A 27473-nucleotide genomic window follows, 5' to 3' on the forward strand; every position below is an offset into this window, starting at 1 on the left:
CCCCGCCCCCTCCTCCCTTGAGTGCTTCCCGTTCTCCGGTGCTCAGGCCTACAGCGACGTGCTACGTACGTGCGATACTGGGTCTGCGCCTGCGCGCGGCGTCACGTGACAGCGCGCGGGAAGTTTAGCTATGACGTAGAAGGTGCTGTAGTAACTAAAGCTTTTATCGCTGTGAGGTACCGAAAGAAGAGGAAAACGGAGACAAAACGGGGAGAAGAAGTCACTAAACGCATAGATATGTGTACAAATACCCGAATTATTATAATACACATGAATAGCTGAGGGCACAATTTATAAATTTAACTGATTCTCTTAAAGTGGAACTATGGTGGACAAAAATATCTATCGTTACAGATGTCAACCCCAAAAAATCCAGGCCTAAGCTCAGCTTTTCTTTCCAGTGCTTGCCGTTCTGTCCAGGGCCGTTGTCTTTTTATCCAAAATCTTCCATCATCACCCTAACGTGCCCTGTGCAGGCATAAAATCGAATGACATTTCTTACTAAAACTGTAAAAAAAAAGTGCGCATGCGTGAGATTGGAAAGCTCCTGATGCGCAGATGGAGTAACCCAGCAGCCTTCTGGATCATGTGATGTATGTAAAAAATGCAAAATAAACCCACATTTTCCATTATATAAAAGGATATCCACCCTTCTTTATAATATTACAATATGCTGATAGGTCAGCTTTAAAGCGGAACTAAGGTTTAGTCTACACCAGGGTCCGGCAAACTCTGGCCTTTAGGCCAGATATGGCCTAGCCGGTAGTTCGTTCCAGCCTAATGCCGTGCAGCAACCTGCGGCTCCGGAGCTGCAGGTTGCCTCCGGATCCACCAGGGGGCGTTAGGAACTGCTGGAGTTCCGGTGCCGCTCTCTTGCAGTTGCTCCCCTATTTACCGCAGCCGGCATTGATACTTCTGCCGCCACAGTAGGGAATGCTCCCACAATGCATTTGGAAAAGAGAGATTTCACTTCAGGGGGCGTTCCCTTGTGGTGGGTGGAGCCATTGGGGCAGTTCTGGCCTACTGTGCTCCCGCCCACCCCATAAATGGCTTAGTGGCCATAAAACTTTGCCGATCCTTGGTCTACACGGACGTTTTCCCCAGCATTTAACCTGAGGCTTTTAAAGCTCATGTTTGACATCCTCATGCATTCCAATGTGCTAATCTACACCAAGATGGCAAGGCAAGGTTAAAAACGCTAATAAGAGTGCATGAAAACGCAGAAAGAACGTTTACATTTTTTTAAAACGTCCGTGTAGACCCAGCCTAAACTAAAAAAAACCTCACCTTTCCACAGATCCCTCAATCCCTTCTGAGATTTTCTGGATTGGGTCCCGCACTGCCATCCTATTTCCTCTTCTTCTGACAAATGGGACAAAAAGAGTAGCGATCTCACTGCGCATGCGTGCATTTCCCTCCATTGAAGAAAGAGCTCCTGTGCATGCCCCAAATTGGCAATGTGCAAAAGGAGTACTCAGAATCCTCCTAGGATGCGTGAGATGGTATCTCAGGAAGCTTTGCGCTCCTATTTTATCTGCCACAGCAAGGAAGACAGGAAGGGGCTTCACTTTTTTTTTTTTTAACCCTTCCCCAAAAAGAAGGTAATTTGTACCTTGTCTAATCTTTAATGCAAAGTAAAAATTTTAGTTTAGGTCACTACAAATCAGACTTGTATTCACTCCTAGCCCTAAATATCAATCCATGGGTAAAACCCTGCTCAGGTTTATTGAAAAAGAAAACTTTGGATGGAACATCAAGCAGAACATTGGATGCCCATCCCGTTCACAAACACCTGAGATAAAAATGTAAGGATCTAAATGTAAGTTATAAAAGAATGCCATGAACTTAAATGTATAAGAGTAATATAAATAGTTATTTCTTTTTTTTTTTTTTGCAGAGAGCAATACCTGAAACAGGAACTGTCAGCAGGATAACCCCAAAAAACTGAACACAGGATGGCCTTGAAGACTGATAAAAGACCCTTCAGGTTAGAACAAGCTTTAACAAGAATCCAAGATGGCCGGCAGTCGTTTTTGTGCCAAAAATGGTAGGCACATGGTTTATAAATCCTATTAACTGTTTGCAAAATATTATGCTTACATGGACTTCTGAGTATACAATATTGGACAATCTGCTTAACCGCCTTGGCGGTATTCCCGAGTGCGGCTCGGGGTGAATTTTACACGCCAAAAGCGGTAACCTTGAGTCACACTTGGGGTAGGAAAAAAAAAATCCAACCTGCTCCCCCTGATCCAGCTGTGTCCTCAGAGATCCCCCAATGCATGACATCCATGGGGTAACGAGATGGGTGAAGGGTTGGTATGCCGGGCGTGGATTGGTGGGAAATTTAAAAGCAGATTACATTGTATTCTGTATTTAAAACATTGATCAAAGTGATAAAGTTATAAACAATAAATTCAAATAAATAAATTTAAAAGTTTATTCTATTGTACCCTTGTTTGGACAAATTTAGATTTTTTTAAAGTTTATTTTATTTATAAAATTATAATTATTTAATATATTATAATTTATGATTTGTGTTTCAAACTTTATCACACTCGGGAGTTATTCCTAAGAATTACAGGCCTAAAACAACAAATTTCCACGCAAAACAATGTATTGCTTTTGTTATTAAAATACGGACATAGTAGAATGCCAGGAGGGTTAATGAAATTAGATAACGGCCTAATGGCCCTCCCTATACAGGAGTGATTCTGTATGCCTATAAAGATTAATATATTTCCCTGTTTTAGTTAGAATCTCTGTACTTTACCTGCTAAGTATTTGATTTTCTCTGTTGTAATAAATCTCAATCTGGATCTACTATCACATCCCTCATGTTCCGTTTGCAGACCCCCTAAAAAAAAAACAGAGACACCCAACTCTCTGGGCTCTATTTACAAACTGGGAATCAGACATTCTCTCAAAGATTCTCTTGTGGGAATCTTCCTGCTCCAAATGTTTCAATGGCAGTAACTGATCCTCATAAGGAAATGTTTTAAGGAATGTTAGGTTCCCTGCTTTATAAATAGAACCCCCCCCCCATCATGATTTTAGGGGTGACGATTATGTCTCTGGTTATAGTTGGCTTCTCTCCATCCCAAAAAATAATTTGTAAACCCACAGTGCCAGGTTTGTACTTTTTTTCTTCACCAAGCCAGCTAGTTTGTGCCCGAGGGGTGAATATAGGAGGGCAGCCCTGATGGTAATGGAGGGTCAGGGGTGGGAGCCATGTAGGTTGTGAACAACCCAATGCTAAGCACTCCAGATATCTTGTACTGTACAGACCTGTAACTGTGCTCTGTGTGCTGAAGTGATTTCCCCAGATCTGACAGAAGCCAAGGTATTTAGGAAAACATTAGGATGAGGGACATACTGGCTTGGGGATGGGTTGCTAAGGAGAATGACATGTGTGCTGGAGTTGCTATGATGAAGATCAGGAAGTGGTTGCTAAGAAGGGGAGCATGTTTTTTTTATTAATGGGAGTGTTTTTTTTTTTTCAAACTTTTTTAAGCCAGGTGGTAAGAAATTGTAGGCGGGGGGCAACCCCTGTATTGTGACCCAACTCCTCAATAACCACCCAAAAAACAGCCGGGTGGTCACCGAAAAATCACTGGATTAAAGCTGGGGAGAACACTGCTCCATACTCCTCACAGCTCCAGCCATGTCTTCCATACTCCTCACAGCTCCAGCCATGTCTTCCATACTCCTATCAGCTCCAGCCATGCCTTCCATACTCCTCTCAGCTCCAGCACCCCACTTGTCCGGTCACACAGCTCCTTCCAGCCTCTTCACAAACCCAAACCCAGCTCCAATCATGTCTACAGATATTTCCTCTATACTCCTCACAGCTCCAGTCATGTCTTCCATACTCCTCTCAGCTTCAGCCATGTCTTCCATACTCCTCTCAGCTCCAGCCATGTCCTCTTTACTCCTTACTGCCCCAGTCATATCTTCCATACTCCTCACAACTTCTGTCATGTCCTCTACACTCCTCACAGCTCCAATCATGTCTTCCATACTCCTCTCAGCTCCAGCCATGTCCTCCATACTCCTCTCAGAGCTGAGAGGAGTATGGAGGACATGACTGGAGCTGAGAGGAGTATGGCAGACATGACTGGAGCTGAGAGGAGTATAGAGGAAATGGCTGGAGCTGAGAGGAGTATGGAAGACATGATTGGAGCTGGGAGGAGGATGGAGGACATACTCCTCCATACTCCTCTCAGCTCCAGTCATGTCCTCCACACTCCTCTCAGCTCCAGTATATCTACAGATCACAGAATATTAGTGTGGTGGTCAGTGGGAAGAATTCCTCTTACATTACTGGCCAGTGGAAAGAATGTCACCCTTACAGATAGCCAAAAAGATCATTGGGGTCACTTATACTGACCTGAGAGGCGCACCATGGTCATTATTTGGACCCTTAGTAACCTTTGGAGGAACCCTGGTGCATAAAAACTGCATTAGGTTGTTCCTATTTCAGGCAGTTTTGAGATTCACCACAGTTATTATAGGAAACATTGGGTGAAAGGAATATGTAGGTGGCCATTTTTGAAGGTATAGCTACCTATATGGTATGGTCCAGTGGTTTTGATACCATCTCAGTCCCTGAAGATCTATTCCAAAAACATATACTTTGAGAGGTTTCAGACCCAGGTCACACTGGTAGATTCATTTAAAATGAATACATTTATTATCACCAACATTAGAAGACATTCCTATATCAGTCAGTATGGAATCCAAGAACAATACACGTACAGCATTGTTAAATCCAACAAATTGAAACCCAATATAAAAACTTGGCTTCACGCGTTTCGCAGAATTTTTTTGAGGCTTCCTCAGGGGTATTGGGTGTTAATGAATATTGTTCTTGGCATAGTTTTGTAACTATAGCAGGGTCTAACCAAGTCATCTGCCTAAACAACCCCTTAAACAGCGTCTCATACATAAAAGAAGGAAGAAAGTGCCTCCAGGAACAGGGGAGACAATCTCAGTCACTGACCTGGCACAAGTATGCAGATCAGGAGCCCAAGCTTTTTAATTCTTACCGATGAGTGACAGGATTATTAATGCCAGTAATATAAAATGGGCTCTATTTATAAATGATTCCCCCAGCCCAATTCTCTGAATTTTACTGCTAATAAATTCTATGGTCGTATTTTGCTACAGATCTCCTATTAAAACAATGACTCATTCTGCTGCCACCTTGTGGCCAATCCTCAAAAGTGCACAGCTGTCACAATAGGAAATAAATGGGAAAGAAACCAATTTTATCAGCGAACTGCAGAGGGAATAATTTATAAATAAAGCCCTATGTATGGTTCCTGAATGGTGGGCCTAACTATAGCTATAGACACCGCTGTAGATGTAGCGGTAAATTCTACATATCTGAAAGAATATTTGAAATTATTCCCTTGTCAATTTGCTGATAAAAAATGTCTTTCCTATTCATTTCCTATTGTGACAGCTGTGCACATTATTATGATTGGCCAGTAGGTGGCAGCAGAACGAGTCATTGTTTTAATAGGAGATCTGTAGTAAAATATGATCATCGAATTCACTACCAGCGAATTGCAGAGAATTCGGCTGGGGACATAATTTGTAAATTGACCCTTATGTATGGTTCCTGAATGCTGGGCCTAACTATAGCTATAGACACCGCTGTAGATGTAAGAGCAAATTCTACTTGCAAATCTGAAAGAATTTTCTACCTTTGTTCAATATTTCTGTATAGTTTTATTGAGGATATTGTTGGATAAACACTACAGTAAGGTCTCTTCATAAATTGTCCCCCATGTCAATTCGTCTGAAATTTGCTGACAGATCTCTCAACACTGGTGTTGAGTGAACACGAACTGTAAAGTTCAGGTCCGTACTGAACTTTACAATTTTGGGTACCCTGACCCAAACTCTGAGCCGAAGTTCGGCCAAACCCGGCGAACCCGAACTTCAAGGTGTTCGCTCATCCTTACTCAAAACTTCTTGTTCCGGTTCCTATTAAAATAATGACTCGTTCTGCCACCTAGTGGCCAATCTTAGAAGTGTACAGCTGTCGCAATAGAAAATTAATAGGTAACAAATTTGCCGTCTTCAATTGAGTTACTTCCTCTAATCTAACGACATTTTTGTTTCAGGGCCGAGAATTCTGCTTTGGTGAAGATCGGAAGCCTTACAGATGTGAGATCGGGTATTGCTGTGGTGATACAGAGTGCTGCACCTACTACTATGAGCTGTGGTGTAAGTCTGTACTAAACTCCATTCAGTCATCTTGCTATCTTATCATTATTATATAAATCCTTTGTGATCCGACGTTCTGATGTTCTGCTACTCACAGTGAATCCGCACAGGCATTCTTCATCACCACATTGCTACGAAATATGTTGGCGCTATATAAGTAGCACGGTGGCTCATAAGTAGCACTCCGGCCTTTGCAGCAGCTGGGTCCCAGGTTCGAATCTCGGCCAGGACTCTACCTGCATGGAGTTTGCAGGTTCTCCCTGTGTCTGCGTGGGTTTCCTCCGGGTACTTCAGTTTCCTCCCACATCCTAAAAACATGCAGTTAGGTTAATTGGCTTCCCCCTAAAATTGTCCTTAGACTGTGGTAATGATATTAGACTATGGTAGGGACATTAGATTGTGAGCTCCTTTGGGGGACAGCTAGTCACATGACTATGGACTTTGTACAGCGCTGTGTAATAGGTCAGTGCTATATAAATACTGTGTAATAATAATCATTATCTATTATCCTCTCCCTGATTACAGAGCAGTGTAGCCTGAAGCTACATATACATGCTAGATGATTGTTCCCTGATCGTGTTCTTCCAGGAATAACTCCTATGTGTACAGCAGTCTGTTTATCAATCTGCCCCATTAGATTGATGAATGACCATTGTGCTTTCCTATGGAGGTGAGCACAGCGGTGGTGTGCCTCACTCAACCGCTCTTCAAAGAACAGAACTGTGCTGCGTGTATATTCCCCTGTTGTTTATCAACCCTTCCACAAGAGGGGGTGCTGCTCACTCATCCTTTCTCCTCTCCATAGAAGAGAATGATGCTGTGTGTACAGTTCTCTCACTGCAATCACAAAAGAATGGTTCCAGTGTCAGTCATCTTGACTTTTGTAAAATTCACCCCCCAGATATTTAGATACTTTTGGCCCGGACGGAGAAGCCCAGCGATGAAGAATAACAGGCAGGGTGAGGGGTCAGAAAACCAAAACCCACAATGATACCGGGGCACATTGGCATTCATGCATATTGGCCTTACTTTGGGCTTTCCTATGTATGAATGGGGAGGGGGGGTATTACCCTGTAATCTATTCATCACCTACCAGTCTTCTTCTGCCTCTTCTCACCATTCCATATCCCCCTCTTATTGTGTGATACTTCCCTCTTCTCTTAGATTGTAAGCTCTTCGGGGCAGGCTCCTCTCCTCCTCGTCAGTGCTGAAAATCTTGCATGGGATCTTAGTGCAGCACAGCCAATGCATATGTGTAAATAGGCCCTGAGAAATCATCCCATAAATCATTTCCAAAAGACATATAGGGCTCTATTTATAAATGATTCCCCTATTTGTTTAGTTCCTATTCACTCCCTATTGTGCCTGCTGTACACTTTTGACGATTGGCCACTAGGTGGCAGAACGAGTCATTGTTTTAATAAGAACTGAAAGGGTTCTGCCAGCGAATTTCAGGGGGAATAATTTATAAATAGAGCTCAAAGTGTTAATAGAAATTTTATATAACATTTATTCAAATCACATTTGTTTTCTCACCTTTCATTACCAAGTGTTTTTTTCCTATTTATTGGGCTGAGCAATTAAATATTTTCATGTCCCTGTTCCGATACTAGAAGAAGTTATAAATCCCCTATATTTAGGAATTCAGGAAATATATGTAGATCCTTTCTATGCTATGAATGCCATGTCTCTTCTATGAGAAGCATTCTCAGTTACCTTGCCCTTACCTGTCCGCTTTTACATTCCCATACTTGATGCAATATTTGGCTTTATTTCAAGCTAATGCATTTATGTAAATTAATATTTCGTAAACAGTTCTTTATAATATTATTATGAGAGCCAGGAAGATGTTGCTCAATCATCGCTCACAGGTTCTAATGTGCTACTGGATGTCTGCTGATGGAGCAGTTTTTTTCTTTTGAGTAAAATCCCAGCTCAAATAAGGGAGCAATAGATTTTTGACAAGGTAATTACAGGTTTGCAGTTGTTGATTTAATGTTTGGGATAATAGGAGCAGTGCCTAGATTCATTGTAAAGGAATTTGCTTTTATCATCTCTCTTCTACTAATACCTCCTCCTTTCTGGTATTCCACTAACCCGACTCTTTTCTTTACAATCTATTATGAATGCTGCAGCCATCCCACCTACCCACCTACCTACCTACCCCATACACAGCCTTCTCACCTATCCACCCCATACACAGCCTTCTCACCCACCTACCCCATACACAGCCTTCCCACCTACCTACCCCATACACAGCCTTCCCACCTACCTACCGGTCATTGTGAAAGTAAACCTGTGCTTTGTAAAAACAATAACTTTACTTTTCCGTAGCTTCACCATCCTGCTGCTCCATTCCTTGTATAGCCAGGTATGGCAGAACATGTGACCCGCGTCCCTTCATACTTTGTGATTGGCCAAGCAGTGTCACATGGGGTAGGAAGAAAGTTCTGTCTCACTCCCAATGGCTTCATGGAGCAGAAGTGATAAATGAATACATATTGATAATGAATACAATCAGCTGGGCAGAGTTGGTGTTTAGTATCCCACAGGTTCATTTTAAGGGCCAAGCTTAAGCAGAGAAGGGTTAATCTGAGCTTTTTGGATGTTGTAAAGGTTTTGGAGGACGGCTTATACCTGGGTTAGGGGTCAGGGACATATAAAAGAAGACTTGTTGTTTATTTTCACCTCTGCTATTATACATATTTATATAATGTATTTATATAATTAATATAATAAGATATATGTAATAATTTCTAAGTTTTCATTCCAGTCTGGTTTTCTCTTCCAGGGTTCTGGCTGGCCTGGACACTCATCATCCTGGCAGGCTGCTGCTGTGCATATCGGCACCGTAGGGTAAAACTGAGACATCAGCAGGAGCTGAGACAACGTGAGATCAGCCTTATGGCCTACCAGGGCATCACTCCATCTGCTGCCGCCGCTGCAACTGCCTTAGGTAATTTCCAGGTTCAGTTATATGCATCGTACCCCCTCGGGGGGGTTGCAAAAAGCTTATTGAAAGCATGCTGCTCTTGTACAAGGTGAAGCCTATGTGTACAGTGCTCATTGATTGCTTTGTGATAGCGCTTATAAAAATAATATATTTCCTATTTAATTCAATAGGGAGAGTAGTAGTCATCTGGACTTATTCTTGTCCACACAGCATCAACACCTTAATGCCCCTTAATCTGGGTGGATATAAATGTTGGGGTATTCGTTCTACCCACACTGGTAGAACGAATGCAGTTTATTATTGCAAGAACAAGTCCAGCTGAATGCGACTAACTACAATGACGAACCTTCAAATGAATCGGTAAGCTTTGTATTGGCTGCTGTAATGTGGCGTTGGCATATTTTCCATGTTTGGCTTTTTCTACAGAGGTCTGGCCAACCTGCAAACTGCCTACGTACGAGGAAGTGACCCAGGACCCACCCACACCTCCCCCACCTTATTGTGAGATTTTAGAGGAGACTGTCACGGGTGGAGAGAGACCCCCTCTTCCTGCACCTAGTTCTGTCTATTTAGATCTTTCGCTACCCCAGCAAGAAGGAGCATCGCCCCAGGAGGTCTCTACAGCAGATCATCTGGAGTATCCACACGAGTATATGGAACAAGAGAGTGCCAGTGCCTTGGAGAGGAGACGCCACATCACAGGGGATTCAGGAATCGTCCTTTGTGATGAGAAGGCCATGTCCTTTTGTGGGAGAGAAGAGGACGCCGATTTATGTAGGGGGGGATACATCAGCATAGAAACGGGGGATATAGACAGACAGGGGAATAACTAAACTCCGTTTCAGAGAATTCATTGGCTTAGAAGGAAACCTGCAATCAGATTGGAAGCTGACATTGCTGACCTCTCATTAAAATGCTGCTGAACCAATCTCATTCCTTATTACTTTCCAAGTCATTGGGTCTGATTTAATAAAGCTCTCTAAGGCTGGAGAGGATACAATTTGGTCAGTGAAACTGGGTGATCCAGCAAACCTGGAATGTATTCCTAAAAGTCATTTGCTATTTGTTAGCAAATGTTTTGAATCTTGGATCAGATCCATTCCGGGTTTCTTGGATCACCCAGCTTCGCTGATGAAAGTGTATCCTCTCCAGCCTTGAAGAGCTTTCATGAATCAGGCCAATTGTCTTAAAACACGCATGGTGATTAGAAGTTACGCCTTCCTTATGAATTTCATAATCTACATGAGAGTAATAAATCCAAATGAGCTGACATCCAGCATTTTGTGATTGAGGTTATCATTGGCAGCTTCTTCTTCAGCACAGGTTTCCAGGAATGGGCTATCCATGACTTTAAGAGGCTCTATCCCATGGACATTTATTTACAAAGGGCTGTTACACCGGGGGGAGCAGCGGCCTCGCCAACCCTGACAACCCTCTATTTCCTGGCACTATCCTTGCACTGATGGCATCTTCTTACAGAGCTTTTGCACTTTGTTTTTGTAAAATTTGTCATTGGATTCAGAAAGAAGAATCCATCTGTGTTTTTTTTTTCCTTGTTATTATAATTTTTTTTATAGAATTAGTCACATTTTGTTACTGACATCAGAATGCTGTGTAATATTGTAATCACCATGGCATGGTCTCAAAGAACGGGTCTGTGTCTTCTTATCAGAAGGGAATACTGATAAATAAACCAGCTCAGTTTAACACTGGACTCGTGGTCCTCGTCATTTACAAGCCATCGCTAGATCTGAAATGAAGAATAAAAATACAGCGATCACCACTGACAGGTGAAGGGAATAACATCAATGATTCAAGAATTGGGCAGCAAATGAACAGTCAGTTGGTGATGTGAGGGTAATAGAGAAATAGACAAGTGTAAGGATCTGAGAAACTCTGACAAGGGGCAAATAAGTGATGGGTTCCTAAATTTATTGATAGGGGGTGATGACGATAACCCATGTGGTCCAATCCCGCAGAAGAGCTGCAGTAGCACAATACAGTGTTCTCCCTGGCCCCTTTTAGCTGGGCGCTCTACCCAGCACTTTTCAGTAACCACCTGGCATTTTTTGGTTACTGAAGAGTGAGGTCACAATACAGGGGCTGCCACCCACCTACAATTTCTTCCCACCCGGCTTAAAATATTTTCTTAGGTTGATGTTCAAAAAAGTTAATTCTGGCCATGGAAGAAAGATGTCAGAACACACCGCCGTGCATGAGGCTGAATAGCTGTAGACCAGTCCATCCCCTCTACCGCTGAAAGCGCTCAAAACGGGTGTGTGAGGAATGTTCACCCTCGGCTGGAGGAAGAGGAGAAAGAAGGTGGGCACTCCTCTAGGACACAGTAGAGTTTTTGTGATGTGTAACACTGCTTAGCTCTACAGTACTGAAAGATAATGCAAAATGGATTCCTGGGAATACAGAAATTTATAATGATATTTTATAGTGATAAAGCTCAAAATGGCAATAAACGTGTAAAAAAAATTAACTTTGAATTGATAAATCCCCAAAAAAGTGCAGTTTGCCCAGCCAGTTCACCTGCAGGACTTCTGGTTTTTATTTACCTTTTCCCTGCAGTTTTTACCCAGATAACATCACGGGTCTTTTTCTGGTGAAGGGTGCGGGCATGCTTCCAGGGCCCATGTAAAGAGATGTGAATGCCACCTAATCCTGGAGTACCGTGAGCCCAACCTACATGATGATCCGCAAGGTTTGTATCTACAACAGACACAACCTGTCTACCGCCCTGAGCCTGAGATGTGTACGGAAGACTGGTCTGCGGCTCTGGCCCGTGTGCCTCCCCAAGTGGGGTCCTTCTCGTGACCCCACTGGAAGGGAGCATTGGCTAGACTTGCGGACCACCAAAGTTTACCACAGGTTGGGGACCATTGAATTAGAGAATAGATGAACCCCTCTCCAGTTTTACCTTTCGCTCTGTGCCCCATAGGGGAGAATTACGCTCAGTCTGTTCCATAGTCTGAGCGGGCAGCAACAGGATATCTTTCCAAAATAACAGAAATCCCTTCCAAGATGTCACCGGAACAAATGTCTCTTTTGGGAATTTTATTTCAACTTTCCTTTTCAGGTGACAAGGTTTTACATTTTTTACCTGGATATGCACAAATCATTTCCTTACTCTACCCAAAATGAAAAAAGAGGCTCTGTATATTTTTGATCATGTAAGGTTGAAGTTAAAGATGCTCTTGATAACTTTTGAGACTTCAATTTCATGGCCTCTGCACCCAGATAGCTAAGGAAGAAGTACGGAGATGGATTTGCTGAACACAACTGTAGGAGGTTATGATGTGTTCTGGTTCTCTTGGCACATATTGCAAAAGATCATGGTTTATATTTTGTCCCTCAGAACACTTTCAACTATAGTTGGAAAGTGTTTACATTCAAGTCTACAGCAGAGCACCATGAGGAAGCTGCATAAAGCTTCTGGAATGATTGGACGTGCAACGGTAATTCTTTATTGAATTAAAAAAAAAAAAAAACACAACTATCTGCACAGCCTTGGTGTTTGTGTCCAAAGTTCAATATATGAATTTTGTTGTTGGTTTACTACTTCCAATCATCTACGTCCAACAAGCATCCTGAATTCTAGAAATCTGTTCTAGTCCCAGGTGGTAAGGAGTGCTCGGAATGTGGATATATTTGCATTTTCTTAACAAGAATTAAACAAGCTCTTCCTTACCTGTGTAGCTGCAGGTACTATGAATATATTCATCCTATTGATCACAAAAGACACTTTGGAGTTGGCTTAGAAACACCCGCTGTTTACAATCGAAGGATGCCACAAAAAGAAAGGAGAAGAGCTCCCTTCTCAAAGCCTGTGTTGATAAATTTATATTGCAGAATGCAGTGATTAGAATTGCGATATGGGGGACAAAAACACAAGAGGCAGCAGTAAGTTCTATTGCCGGAAGATGGTTTATTGAATTACAGACAGGCTTGAGATGTAGGCAGCAGAAGACACATTCACAGCTTAAAGTTCAGTGCTACACCCGGATGGATATTCTCCCTGAGCCAGTAATGGACGTGAACCATCTGAGTATACAAAGTCGGTTTCTGTGTTTGCAATGCACAAATTTGGGGGGCTGCACAGTCCGCGGGGTATTAAAAAATCCCAGCTACATCCACACAGATCTGTGCACCCCCCCAACCTGCAAAAAGTGGTATGCACCCATGTGTAACGTTAACCATTCCAATAAGATCATCTTCCAGTTTTGTATATAGTAATGTATTGGCATAAAACAAATATACAAAGTATTGTAGAAATACAGAACAAGTCTTAACAAAAAGGCAGCAAGCATTGTAAAAAAGTGAGAAAATGATGAACCATAGGCAAATGTATGTGTAACTCTTCCCAGGAAAGGTTATCTCAGAACCAGCAAATCAGCCCTATGACATTCCAGGTTAGAAATAAAGACAGGTGAGTGGTGCGATGAGAAGACTTGAGAAAGACAGGATTCACATGGAATGCTACGGAGCATCTGCACTGCCCCATAATCCCTGCCTAGTGGCATGAGCTGTTACTCATTCATTGGGTCAGTGCCCACTACTTGAGATAATGGGTAAGGTGGGAGAATGGCCCCCAGTTAGCTGCTCCATGTGAATTCAGCCTAAGGGTCATACCCATCAACCGCTGTGCAATAGCCCAATACAATGCCATTTGTCTGAAGGGCACTCAAATACATTCAGGCGGCTCAGTGTTGTAATGCAAAGTAATGCACATCTGTGTGGTATGCACTGTATTGGAGAAAAAAAAATGGACTCCATAAAGAAGCTGCTTTTAATGCAAAAAAGCTTTTAAAATGAATTCATTTATGTGCATGTTTTCCCCAATGTATAGAAGGTTTCCCTGCCCCCCTGCCATCTCTTCTAGCTGGCACAATTGTTTATTGCTACAGTGCCAGCATTCAGGTGTGAGCAATGCAAGGTTGCTGCCAAGTCAATGGTGGAACAAAAATACAGATAATATAATAATGCATTAAACCTCCACAAACTGATATTCTGGTAACATCATATGGTAGCCCAAGCTGCCCTCACTGACTTTCAGCCACCCCCTCCAACTTCTGCCTACCACTCCCTTTTACTCCCCAAAAGCTGAAGTCATGTGACCTTCTGGCCCTCAGTCTTCTATTATCCGTGTATAAGAGGCAAGTTCATTCTTTTGGGTACTGAACTCCCCGCCTGTGTACTACAAATGTTTAGGATGTTGCAAGCAAGTGAAATTCAGGAGGGCATTTATGGGTCCACTCACATTTCCCCATTCCTGTGCAGTCATGCGTGTTGTGTCATGCATTAAAATGTATCCAATTAAAGAAGTTAATTACATTTTAAATGCAAAAATGGTGACAGCACATAATACACAGTAGAGCTTTGAATGTTGCAACATCTGTGTGTCAGAAATGGGTCAGGGTGCCGAACCCTAATGAACTCATCACAAATACATGTCCAGACCCAAAACGGGCAATAAACAGGCAGATATTTAGGCATTACTAAGTACCCTCACCACGACTAGGACTGGCCCGTAACTGACAGTGGTGGAGATTTGCTACCCAGCCTTTTACCTTCCTATTTCCTATGAAAAGGAGAGCAGTCAGAATTTTTGCAGAATTAGAAAACCTTCTGGTCCTATAATGGGCGTCTCAGACTGCCTAAAGTGGTAATAAATTTATAAAAGTTGGAGGCAGGCGGATTCTTTATTGCAGAACTGACATGCTAGGTCTCTTCAGCAATAACACAACATTACGTGTCTGGCTGCAATCCTCTGTAGCATGCACACTGACCTGCACATCTGTACATTCCTAGTATAGCTGGCTGCTGGGAATGAATGAACCCCCATGCAGCTCTGTGTACATTCTCTGAAAAACTGGATGCTGGGAATGAACGTGTGAATGTGCAGCTCTGCATACATTCGCTGAATGAACTGCCATGCACCTGCACAGGAGTCGCATCCCTCCAGCTTGGCGAATCCATATGGCCAAAGACCCTGAACCTGGAAGAGGAGCGAACGGAGGTGGGTTTACTTTCACCTCAAGACACCATTATCAGGACATGCAGCCCTCCAGGACATGCAAAGTTGCCCAATATTGCAATACTTGGATTTGAGAACATTGCTTATTTTGAGTCAAGCAATTTCCAAACAACTTTAGTGTAAAATTAAAATTAGGCAGCATACCCACATGTCATCAAAGTAAGCAGTAATGATACAGGGGGCAGATATATGCGATGGTAGGTGACAAGCAGACAGTATTGTATTAAAGCACATGTGCAGCCAGGGCTAAAACCTTTACACCTCTCCCTAATTGAGCCTGTGCATTCACATTAAGGACAGCCTGGGAGTCACCTCCAAGCCATACACAGGCACTAAAAAGCAGATACATAATCTTTGTAATCACCTGCTTAAAGGTATAGTCCACACCACCAGCAAAAGTAAAATCATCATTTGCTGCACCGCTGTGGAGATCAGCGAAACCTCCAGCATCTACACAAAACTAAAAATACCACTTTGGGTGGACCAGGCTTTAAAAAAGTCATTGAGGGTTTATGTTTTTTTATCTCTGTAACCTTTTAAAGCCTTTTGATATGTAACAGAATTCCCCAGATTGTGTAGCAGTGGGGTAAATCCACCGAATACATTTCTCACATATGATCAGACAGTGAATTCATGATATTGCTGGTGTGCTTGTTTACATCAGAAACCAATATCTCAGAATAAGTGCACAGTGGAGTTGTTTATATAACCCCACACGCTGTGTCTAACCCCTGAAAAGTAAGGTCTGGTCACAATAGATTTCAGTGGTTATGGTGTCTGAGATGAGAAATATAAAACCAATGCAGATACACACGGTGTTAAATGTTGTCTTTGGATAGTTTCAGTACTCTGGTTGGGTATTTTCAGAGCGTACGTAGTGTGCAGTCCTGAAGGACTCCTGGTTTGCTTTTATGATTGTGACCATTTATCCAGTAACAGATGCGGAGCAAACGTTTGGAGTTTGTACACCGATAAGCCAAAACATTAAAATCCCCTAAAAATATGCAGAGCTCCCTTTGCTGCTAAAACACTGACCTGTCCAGGCATGGACTCTGCAGGACTTCTGAAGGTTTCCTGTGGTAGGCGGCACCAATGGAAGCAAAGTCTTACTGCCGGTCATTTACTGCTAAAGGATAAACATTCTAGACGATTAGATAGATAGACGATTCCTTATACCTGGCCACCTACGCCCATTGCTCCATTTTTAAGGCTCACGTGCCCAATATGGGTGCTTTCTGCTTTAAAACGATGCAGCATGGACACTGAATAATCTCTGCAGGCAGGCAGCTCCACACAGAGCAGGCTGCAATGCTGTGTTCACACACCTTTATTTCTTTAGCAGGATTGGGTTTTTGGTGGCTTGTGTCCAATGGTTAGATGTGAACCTTAATAATTAAAGCTCTGGAAGACTGGAGAAGATACACCTGGATGATCCAGCAAACCTAAAATATATCTGGCCCAGGATTAAAAACCCTAATAGCCTCATCTCCAGTTCATTGTCTGCCCTTCCATAAAGGGAACTCCTAGGTATTGTCCTTTCAGAGATACTCTGACCTCCAGCCATCACAATCTGGGCCTGGTCAAAGTCACTCTGATTCTTTTACTTGCCCGTTTTCCCTGATCACAATCTGTTTATTGCTACCCAATATATCCCACACCTTGTCAGGAGCCATTGTAACCAGATTATCTATGTTATCACTTCACCTGTCGGAGGGGTTAAGGTTTTGGCTGATCAGTGTGGATCTGCACCAACAAGATTCCTGTTTGGGATGACATGAAACAAAGCCAACATCTGTCAATGAGTATGCTTGTAAAACATTTGTGTGCCATGTGGAAGGACTAATGGAAAGCAAAAAAATCACTAGAAAGATATGTAAAAAGAACCAGGAGAACAAGAATAACACATATCTTGTGCATTCTTAGGATTGTTCTTGGACGTCCCTTCACCTTTGTACAGTGAAGGCAGCCATTCTGTAGACTGGATCTGAGCCTGTTACTTAGAGACAAGTGACCCACCAAAAAGTATACATAGGTGTCTAGCAGTCGCCATTAGGACATCATTGCTCACTCATGTATTCTATTATAGTGGGTCAAACGTACACAGCATAGCAACAGGCTGGTCACAGGATGACTGCCTTGGCTGTGTGAAAGTGACAGGTACACTTAGGCAAACATGATCATTTTATGGATTTATAAACAGTCCAGTAGCAGCTTATTAACATAAAACCAGTGTCAAAAAAACAAACAAAAAACCCCAAGAGGCAGGCAGCACATTCGGCTACTTCTGTCGCCACGAGTTAAAGGATCTCATTCATAGAATGGCTCCCCTCACAGACTTTGGTCTGCAGGTCCTAAGCAGTGCTCGGAGACTCTGCCACCGGCTCAGTAGAAATGCTTACGACTTCTCTCCTGCCACTTGTTGTACACGATGAGCAAGATGACGCCGGCGAAGACCAGGCCCAGCAGAGAAAAGAAGACGATGAGGAAGATGGCAAAATTGCTCATCGACTCCGAGGAATCATCGACTGGAATAGATAAAAGAGGAAGATGAAGAAATCGTTATAAAAATCACAGAGAAGAAGAAAAATGGCAAAGAAAACCAGAAAATGATTCAGTCACCTCCTGGCAGCTTCATGTTGTCCACACTGGGGATGAAAACTTCCTTGTCCAGTTTCTCCTCTGTGGGAGTTCGCTCCACGGTGATCTGGTACAACTTCAGAGATACGATGTCATGGTTATCTGTGGAAAGATTCAACAACAAGGAAGTCATAGGAACTCATCAAAAACAATACAAAGAGGACATTTTCGGCTACGACACTATCTGCATGGAGTTTGGAGGTTCTCCCTGTGTCTGTGTGGGTTTCCTCCGGGTATCTGGTTTCCTCCCACTTTCCAAAAACATGGTTAATTGGCTTCCCCTCAAAATTGACCTTAAGATTGTGTTAATGACATATGACTATGGTAGGGACATTAGATTGTGAGCTCCTTTGAGGGACAGCTATGGACTTTGTACAGCGCTGCATAATATGTTGGTGCTATATAAATAATGTAATAATAATATTATTAGGTAATGCTACAACCTCTGTTTATAGCATTTATTTCATAAAGCAATTGTATCCTACAATTACATTATGAAATTGATAGCACTACAGGTATGTAGTGCTATCAATGTACACCAATGCAGCTTGAAGACAGCACAAGTCATCAGAATGCTGAGGGTTATTATTGTCATTGAAGCCCCAGCCTTGGAGACATGATATGAATAACTCCTGATTTCAGCTCATCAGTGAGTCGATGACAGCTGGCAAGGATAATATTGATCGCAGGTATTGAAAGATTTTATTACCATAGCCCCAGTCAAACTAATTTGCAGAAGGATGAAAGCTCAATCTGATTCCTATGCACTGCAGACTCCGGAGAACAGAGATGGGTGTCATGATTGGAGGTATTTTCTAAATGGAAGTCACCCTATCCAGGGGCTAGTCTCTTGTTCTCCATCTATATCATTAAATCTGCGTGAAGGTTTTATATTTCAGAGCTTAGAATGGATTTTGATAAACTTTCTGCCATTCGAATGGGATTTGGCCTTTCCTCATAGTGAGGCTTCATTGGGACATTTACTTGTGAAAATCCCTCGATCTGTCCATAAACCGATCCCAGTGACTTACGTCTCAGCTTTATTCTTTTCCAGGGCTCGCCATGTTCTTTCCTCCGGGTTCTTCATCATGTCATCAGATCTGCATCAGATCTCAGCATGCGTGAGAGTGAGTACTTTTGTTTTGTAGAGTAAAGCCCCTGATTACATACACCTGATCCCGAGCATGTGTGAATGGAGCAGCCCACAGCCTCCTGGGATATGTGATGCAACTATCTGAGGGAGGGCGATAGCCACCCTTTTACATATTGTTGAAAAGGTGATGATCGGTGTGCTTTAACATGCCATGGGACCAGAAATCCTACACACACACACACACGGGTCACCAACATCCAGAAATGATAAAAGTACCTGAAAGATCTCCAGTAACTGCAGAAGTGCCAAAGTAATATCCACGGGGCAATCGCACACCAGGAACATCCAAGCAATCTTTCCATTCTTGTTTTCCATCAATATCCAGCATGACCTGCATGTGAGACGCACAATGGAGAGAGTGGAGGGAACAAGTGAAGGAGACGAGCAATGAAAAAGAATCTTAAGAATAAAACAAGACCGGATCTACGTGTCGGACGAAAAGCCGAGCACAATTCATTTAAAAGAGATTTAAAAGAAACATACAGTAAAAATATCGTCTCAACATAATTAGCAAAGAGTTATGCCTCTCCAAGGCCCGCTGGCTGTGTGTGGTGCTTCTATGTTGTCTTTTCTGGTTTCCTCTTTCTCATATGTACATACACACACCAATATATATATATATATATATATAATACCATATCATACTCTAGAAGTCATTAGGTTTTTTTTTTAGGCAATGTGTGTAAAAGATGAAGGGGTCAGCAAAGTGCTGTATATAGCTTCCTGAAAAACATTACAGCACCCCACCTCAGGACTACTCACAATACAAGGAGCTAATTGGCTGGTGGAAGGAGGTGCAAATATCAAATTGGTGGGGGCAGTCTGGAGGAATAAGTGTTACTAGACACATTGTATTCTAATGCAGTAATAAAGTCGACATGTGATGTTAAACCTCCATGATTATTAAAACTGAACTTCAAGAGTAAAGGGGGAAGACAAGGATAGTTGGGTTGGGGAGGAACGGGCTAATGATTGTCGACACCCTCCAGCCAAGAAATGAGGTTTGCTGCTGCTTCTAATTTACATTATAAGTACTTTCAGTACAGGAGAGGAGCCTGTAAGATTGTGCAAGGCTTAAGAGAAGAATGGGGAACAAACCAGCAAATCGCTGAACAAATGTGAACATACACTAGTTACAATGCTGTAAAGGGTTAAAGGATCAGATTGATGTAGATGCTGTTAGGGGGCTCTGTTAGTGATATATCTGGGACCCAGGGTCTATATATCTGCTGTGCCTATAAGGTGTTTTTTCCAATTTTTTTGAAGGGGGGTGATCTGACACTTTAATGATGACAACAGGTGCACAGCAAGGAGGCATCATCATACACAAACACAGAAATGGCTTTGTACTAAGATCGTGATATGCTGGAAAGGGTTCCTAGTGTTTGAACGTGACGGACTTCTGTCTTTTTTCAACCTGACTTACTATGTAATGTCATACTATGTATGTCTGTAGGGCAATACTTGACTGACTTTATCAAATAAAAGACCTCAACCTAAAAATTTCCTGGGTTCCCAAGCAACAAGTAGTCATCACCTCCTTCCAACCCTCATGTAGACAATCTATACTATGGGTGTAAGGAGCAGATTTTACAATGAGGTGGACTGGGATCAAAAATAAAGAAAAGAAAGAAGAACACAAAGTTAAGAAACCAGAAATAATAAAACAAGGAATAAAATGATTTTGCCTGGAGACCTGAAAACTCTTACCGTCAGTCTGCGCTTCACATAGCGGATGACCAGGAAAGTGTCATGGTTGAGGTTCCGTACCATGGCCGTGCAGCCCCCGAGTTCAGTAGGACGGCCATCCCTGCTGTGATCATATGTCAGCGACCCGTTGCTCACCATTGCCGACACATAGGGAAACACACGCTAGAGAGAGACAGATAGTGTCAGAGAAGTTACATAAGAAAGTACCTATGAGGCATGAAGAAACGTTAGTTTTGATTTTTCTCACTTTGCTTCTTTATTTTCACTTAGTAATCATGTGAATAACACTTTCTGCCATACAGTGAGCACGCTCATTCTTCCATTTTATCTATGGAAGGAGTCATGGCTGGCACACAGACTGGACTACAAACATGTCTGCTTGTCTTTATAACAATTACATGGGTCAGCTCTTCAACACCAAGACTAAGGCTGCATACACAATGTACAATATTCATCAATGGAAAATCTTTTGTGATAGTTTCCAGTGACAGAAGAACAAATGAGCACCGTTCTGTTCTATGGAGAGGAGGGAAAACGAGCAAGCAGAACCCTGCTGTGCTGACATGTATAGCAGTCATTCTCTGTAGACCCATCCTGACGAATCCGTGAACGGCATCGGGTGACTGCTGAACACGTCAAGTCAGCTTCTTGCCCAAGACAAGCCCAGCCATTTATATCTGGTGAGAACTGCACGTGTGTGTACATAGCCTAAGCCTTACAAATGGTTAAAACATGTCAGGGAAGGGGCTGGCGCCTGGCTGGGTGTCAATTATCTGAAACAATAAAGCTAATTAAAAAAAAAAAAAATATATATATATATATATATATATCTCATTAGTTATTAGGCTGGTTTCACACATTCTGGTTGGGGTATCCTGGGGTACAAAAGAACGTTTATTTACTTTTGAATGGCAATTCATTGTGGGGGGGAAAAATTTGTATATGCAGTAAAAGGTCCATTGTGGTGTGTAGGCAGCCCATTATCTTACCACAATCTAGCTGTTATCATGTATTTGCTTACACACCACAAAGGTCTTTGCCTAGCTTTTTGAAATGTTTCAACACGGTTGGCACCGCTATCACTCCCTAGGGGCCAATCCTTGGGGAATCGCTGCTATAATAAGATAGGTGTAAAGCACCACAGACTAAGCTATGATTTCTATTTTTATAAGTCAAACAAAGAACGTATATTAATAGACGCAGAACAGATACCTGATTGCTTGGAGAATACCTTTTCTTCTGAGACCGCCAGGCAAGGGTAGCAGAGGAGAGAGCACACAATACAAACATTGCAGCTTAGTTACACACAAGACCAGGGGTGTCAAACTCAAATCACATAAGGAGCCGAAATCTAATACACAGGCTAAGTGGTGGGCTGAACTTTTTATTGAGACACTTAGTGTTAGTAGAAATATAGATTCTTGCTCACCCCGAGACACCATATCACACGCCATCCTCGTGCATTAATCATGTTCGGAAAATAAGAACACGCTTGTCTTCGTGAAGCATGAACATATATTCGCTTTCCCATTAAATTGTACCCCATTCTGCATCAATTTTCTCTTGTTGGACATTTTGGGAGTGATTGCTTTTTCTGAGGTCGGTGTACCTGACCTATCCTGGTCTTGGCCTGTCTATGTGAGGGGAGCCACTGACTGTGCTAAGGTGGAGACCGGTGTCCCTGAGTTTGGAGACATTGCTAATGTAGCATCCCACTGAGATTCCATACCTGGAGCAGCACACTACTGGCAGCAGGATCGGGACTCTGGCACAGCCATGCTTAGTGCTGCTGGGTTTCTTCTGCCTGCAGCACGGTCAGGCACTTGTTTGGACCACCCTGCATCTACCTAGCTTTCTGGGACTGCAACACCTCCCCCCCCCCATTTTCTGTCTTTATTGCCACGGCTATCAGGACTGAAAAGAAGTGCAGAGCCTCCCAGGATACCTATGTCATGCGTCCTGCGAGGCTCTTGGCTGCACCTTCTGTGCATGCCCCAGACTGAAGGGAAAGAGATACCAACCTCACGCATGTGCTGCGAGATTGGCTCTCCTTTTATTCCCCTTTACAGCAGGCTAACTTCACAGGATCTCACACCTGTGCTGTGCGAGATCAGGTGATGTAGCCAGGAGAAGAAAGAAGATGTTGGCGCCTGGTGTAGACGAAAGAGAATTTCAGGACGGCGCAGGACACGATTGAGGAAAGTTCAAGCGTGATTGAGGGATCAGTGGAATTAAAGTAAGTGTGAACTTTTGAATTTGACAGTTTAGTTCCGCTTTAATGGCCAAGATTACCTGAAACATATCTCAGTTTTGAAAAGGATACATGAGGTTTGGCTCCTGTACTGGATTTCTTTATCTTGGGGCCACTTACTGGCCATAAAGCCAAGAGATGGAGACTTTCTCCTCTTGTCTTTGTTTAGGCATACAAGTATTTTCTAAACTGGGACTAAACTTAAAAAAAAAATTCTCCACTACTCCTTCTGGAAGTCCCTCGATCCCTCCGGAGCTTTCCTGTATTGAGTCTTGTGCTATCCTGGAATCCTTTGTCCCAGGGCAAAGAAGATGCCACTGCACATGTGCGAGATCGGGATTTTTTCCCATGTAGGAAAAAGCCCCTTCTGGGCATGCCTGATCTTGGGCATGCGCAAAAGGAGCAGCCAGAAGCCTCCAGGGATGCGTGATGTGGGTATCCCAGGAGGCTCTGCACTACCATTTAGTCTTTACCACCATAAAGAAAAGGGGAGAGGCTTCACTTTTAAACAAAAAAAAAAAAAAGGGAAATATTACCTTACATAAAAGAGTTAAAAGTAAAACATTTGGTGATAGGTCCTCTTTAAATGAGCAATTAAAACGTTTACCTAACCTAAAGAATAGAGGTTTTAATTTCCCAATTAGGCCTCACTATGAGGAAAGGCAGAATTCTACCCAAATGCCAAAAAATTTATCAAAATCCATTCCAAGCTTTGAAATATACAACCTGCATAAGGATTCAATGATATAGATGGAGAACAGTAGTTTTGCCCCTGGCTAGGGTTAGTTTTATTTAGGAAATACCCCCCAACTATGACCCCCATCTTTGTTCTGTGAAATCTGCAGTGCAGAGGAACAGGATTGAGCTTTCATCCTTCTCATGCAAATTAGTCTGACCGGGGAACTCAAACAGTTCTTGTTCAGGGATTTTTAACAAATGAAGTCTGACACCATGTAAATCAGAGCTAGGCAAATTCTCAAATACTCCAGCTGGAACCATGACGGAGACTTTCTATAGAAGAACATTTATGCTCCTCCTACATAAATCTCCCCATGGCTCCTAAATCGTAGATTAGCCAATGTCCCCTAAATAAATCAACTAGTACCATGGGCAGCATGGTGGCTCAGTGGTTAGCACTCTGACCTTTGCAGTGCTGGGTCCCAGGTTTGAATCCTGGCCAGGACATTATCTGCATGGAGTTTGCAGGTTCCCCCCGTGTTTGCGTGCATTTCCCGGGGTACTCCGGTTTCCTCCCACAATCCAAAAAACATACAGTTAAGTTAAATGGTTTCCGCCAAATCGACCTTAGACTGAATTATTGACATAGGACTATGGTAGGGACATTAGATTGTGAGCTCCTTTGAGGGACAGCTAGTGATATGACTATGGACATTGTACAGCGCTACGTAATATGTTGGCGCTTGATAAATACTGTGTAATATTAATTAAAACACAGATTAGTTATTAGGTGAACGTCTCACTTACTTCATGCTGTTTCTCCTCATTTGGATAAGTGTCTACAAAGAGACCGAGGCCAAGAAAGTTATCTTTACTCCCAAACACCGGACCTGTAACACAGCACAAGGTTTGGTGTACATTCAGAATACAATGCTCTGTAATTATAGATGGAAAGGAAGGAAATAACCATCCTTACCTTGCTGCATCCGATCCTTGGTGTACCAGATAGCAAATCCATCGCCATTTAGATTCTTCTTTCCCTGGCCGTGGATTTTGAAGTGGACTTGCAACTCCCAATCTCTCAAATAACAGGGCTAAAAAAATATGCACAACGCTAATAATTATATTTATTATTAATAATATACAGTACTTATATAGCACCAACATATGATGCAGCACTGTACGTTAAATAGGGGTTGCAAACAACAGATACAGACAATGACACAAGAGGAGGAGAGGACTCTGCCCTGAAGAGCTTACAAACTAATAGGCCTAAATAATATGTGTATGGATGTGGTCTAGGGTCAGGGTGTCCACCTTTATGTACTATTAATGTATGCGGCTTAACATTTGTACGTTTAATATGATTACGCTCTAACTAGGTATTTCCAAACAACCTGCTATGGTTATAAATTAAACCGGTCCTGAGCCATGTATAAAGGTCATCATTGCTGACATGCATGTGAAAAGGCTGGCTGCTTGACGGATATGCTGATCCCTTCCTTGGCTTATGATCTATACAGAAGTTGGATTTTAATAGATGGAGACGATTATTTGTGATTGCCTACTGGAAAATCTAGCACAATGTTTCTCATTCAGGTTTAAGCTGGGTGGGAAGAAGTTGCAATCAGGTGACAGCCCCTGTATTGTGACCAAAGTTTTCATAAACCCCCAAAAACTGCTGGGTGGCTACTGAAGTTATGGGTGGTGCACCCAGCTAAAAGGGGCCGGGGACAACACAGTTTCTCAACCAGGGTTCCATGAGCAATGAGCAGTTTGTTCTTCCCAGGTCAGTTTAGGTGACCCAATGATCTTTTAGGCTATCTGTAAGGGTGACATTCTTCCCACTGGCCAGCAATGTAAGAGGAATTCTGACCACCACACTAATGTACTGTGATCTGTGGATATAGTAGTTATAGCCCGGGTTCCCTGAAGACCTGAAAGACACTGATCTTGCATCTGTAGAGGTGTTCCATGATCACAATTAGCAATCCAAATCAGAAACCCCCAACCACTAATGACACCTATTGTTTACATAATGTAAAGGGCACCTCCTGCTCATCCTTCCCAACCTATAAAACAAAAATTTATATTTGAGGTACGATGACTATGTGGATATCTTACCATTCGGTTCCAGATTGCTCCCTGTTTGCTCTGCTGGTCTGGGGTCAGTCGTACATACTGAGGAGTGATGAGCACATTGCCCATTATATCCCATAGTGAGGAGGACGAGGAGCCGACACCTGGAGAGAAGAACCAAAGCTGCTTTATATACGAGATCACAACGCTCTATAACATTATCCTTCCATACAGATCCACTTCAAATATGGAGGCTGCTTTACTTTCCCTCGGAAGATGCTCTCTTACTGGCTATACTTTCTATACTTCCTGAATCAGATCTGGGATAAGTAACTAAAATCAGGATTCCGGATCTGTTGTTGTTTGTATTGGCTGAAAAGCTAGTAAAAGAGGAATTGAAACAGAGAAAAATAAATGCCGATTCTCATTGTGGAAGAGAAAAAAACGCTCAAACAAAACCACCGCCCACCCCCGCCATTCTACACCAGGATGCACATGTACAGCTCAGCGTACATTCTAGCTGGGATTAATTAACTCCTGTGCGCATGCGTGTTTTGGTTTTCTCTGTCCTGTATTGTAATCTGCGCTATTCTATTATCCTACGCTCAGCACTCGATTATTTTATTATTGGTGTGGCATTTGACTACCCTCATTGTTGTATTTATGGTCCTCTGTAGTATTATAGAATCCCCAGTGATATGATAATACAACACCAAATATATATTAATGCATCACTGGTGTCATCTTGTACTATCCTCAGTGTTGTATGATTACATTTCTTGTGTTGTAGTGCTGTAATATTATATACAGACGTTGTATAGCGTTGTATTGCACTATCCTAGGTGTTTTATTATATAACTGACATTATACCAGTGTTCTCCCCAGCCCCTTTTAGCCGGGCGCACCCCCCGGCACATTTCAGAAACCATCCGGCTGCTTTTGGGTGGTTACTGAATAGTTGAGTCACATTACTGGGTAACCACCCGCCTAAAATTTCTTCCCACCCAGCTTAAAAAAATTTCTGGGTTGAGCACTGTATACTATTACATCAATGCTATTGTACTGGTATACCCTTGGCTATCACTGTGTTATAATAATAAACAATCTACAAGTGTCATTGTATTGTTATATCCCCAGAATTGTTATACTATGGTGTTGTATTATGATTTAGGTATCATTGTATTATTATATCACTGTATTGTAATGTTATATCTCGTGTTATATTATTCTATTGTTGTTTTGTATTTTTCTACCCCCGGTTCTGTATGAAGCACAGCCCCAGGACCGGCACCTCCACCCCATCTGCCCCCATGGCACATTATTCACCCCCCTGCCCCCGTGGCACATTATTCACCCCATCTGCCCCCTATGGCACTTTATTAATCCCCCCCCATCTGCCCTCCAGGGCACTTTATTCACCCCTCCTCCCCTATCTGCCCTCGGTGCGGTGTTCTGGAAGTCTCCTCACTTCTCCCTATGACCTCGCTCACCCTGGTACGGTTTGCTCAGCGAATGTTCCCTCTTCAGATATTCCTCCGTCTGATCGGTACTCGTTGAACCCACCAGCACCGCAATCACCAGGAGGCACCGCAGCCCCGCCGGAGCCTTCCGCCTGCCCCTGGACCGAGAACTCTGTCGCTCCACAGCCGCCATCTTACTACTCCCTTCTGTCACACTGCCCTGACACCGATTGGACAATCAGACGCCAGAGCAACGCAGCGGTGATTGGACT

General features: G+C 42.8%; 2 protein-coding genes across 3 annotated transcripts; one reads left to right on the plus strand and one right to left on the minus strand.

Moving 5' to 3' along the window:
* Positions 1 to 6134: 6134 nt before the first annotated feature.
* LOC140324759 (WW domain-binding protein 1-like) lies at positions 6135 to 10902 on the plus strand (the record flags this gene model as incomplete). The annotated part of the gene is given in 3 exon segments (XM_072402859.1): positions 6135 to 6237; positions 9029 to 9193; positions 9617 to 10902. Coding segments are annotated over 3 exon segments (675 nt in total), but the record flags the coding sequence as incomplete, so codon positions are not given.
* Positions 10903 to 13100: 2198 nt separating this feature from the next.
* LMAN2L (lectin, mannose binding 2 like) lies at positions 13101 to 27442 on the minus strand. Of its 2 annotated transcripts, XM_072402867.1 has the most exons (10): positions 27232 to 27442; positions 25787 to 25905; positions 24639 to 24756; positions 24470 to 24552; positions 24308 to 24313; positions 21946 to 21972; positions 20734 to 20895; positions 19240 to 19354; positions 17853 to 17972; positions 13101 to 17758 (listed from the first exon to the last, which is right to left on the minus strand). In XM_072402867.1, the coding sequence occupies exons 1-10, from the start codon at positions 27392 to 27394 to the stop codon at positions 17616 to 17618; spliced, it is 1056 nt and encodes a 351-aa protein (XP_072258968.1). In that variant the 5' UTR covers positions 27395 to 27442; the 3' UTR covers positions 13101 to 17615. The 2 variants fall into 2 exon arrangements, with proteins under 2 accessions (XP_072258968.1, XP_072258967.1); XM_072402866.1 differs by lacking the exons at positions 21946 to 21972; positions 24308 to 24313 and having other exon boundaries at positions 27232 to 27439.
* Positions 27443 to 27473: the final 31 nt, after the last annotated feature.

The sequence above is a fragment of the Pyxicephalus adspersus genome, chromosome 2 (assembly GCF_032062135.1).
Source record: "Pyxicephalus adspersus chromosome 2, UCB_Pads_2.0, whole genome shotgun sequence".
NCBI lineage: Eukaryota > Metazoa > Chordata > Amphibia > Anura > Pyxicephalidae > Pyxicephalus > Pyxicephalus adspersus.

What these genes read in the sequence shown, in the direction of transcription:
- LMAN2L (XM_072402867.1), bottom strand. Translation starts at nt 27,394, where the DNA reads ATGGCGGCTGTGGAGCGACAGAGTTCTCGGTCCAGGGGCAGGCGGAAG. An exon ending in ATGTGAAGCGCAGACTGACG is followed by an intron (nt 19,355 to 20,733) that starts GTAAGAGTTTTC and finishes TCTCACATGCAG; the next exon opens with GTCATGCTGGATATTGATGG. An exon ending in AGTTACTGGAGATCTTTCAG is followed by an intron (nt 17,973 to 19,239) that starts GTACTTTTATCA and finishes ATCTTTCCACAG; the next exon opens with ATAACCATGACATCGTATCT.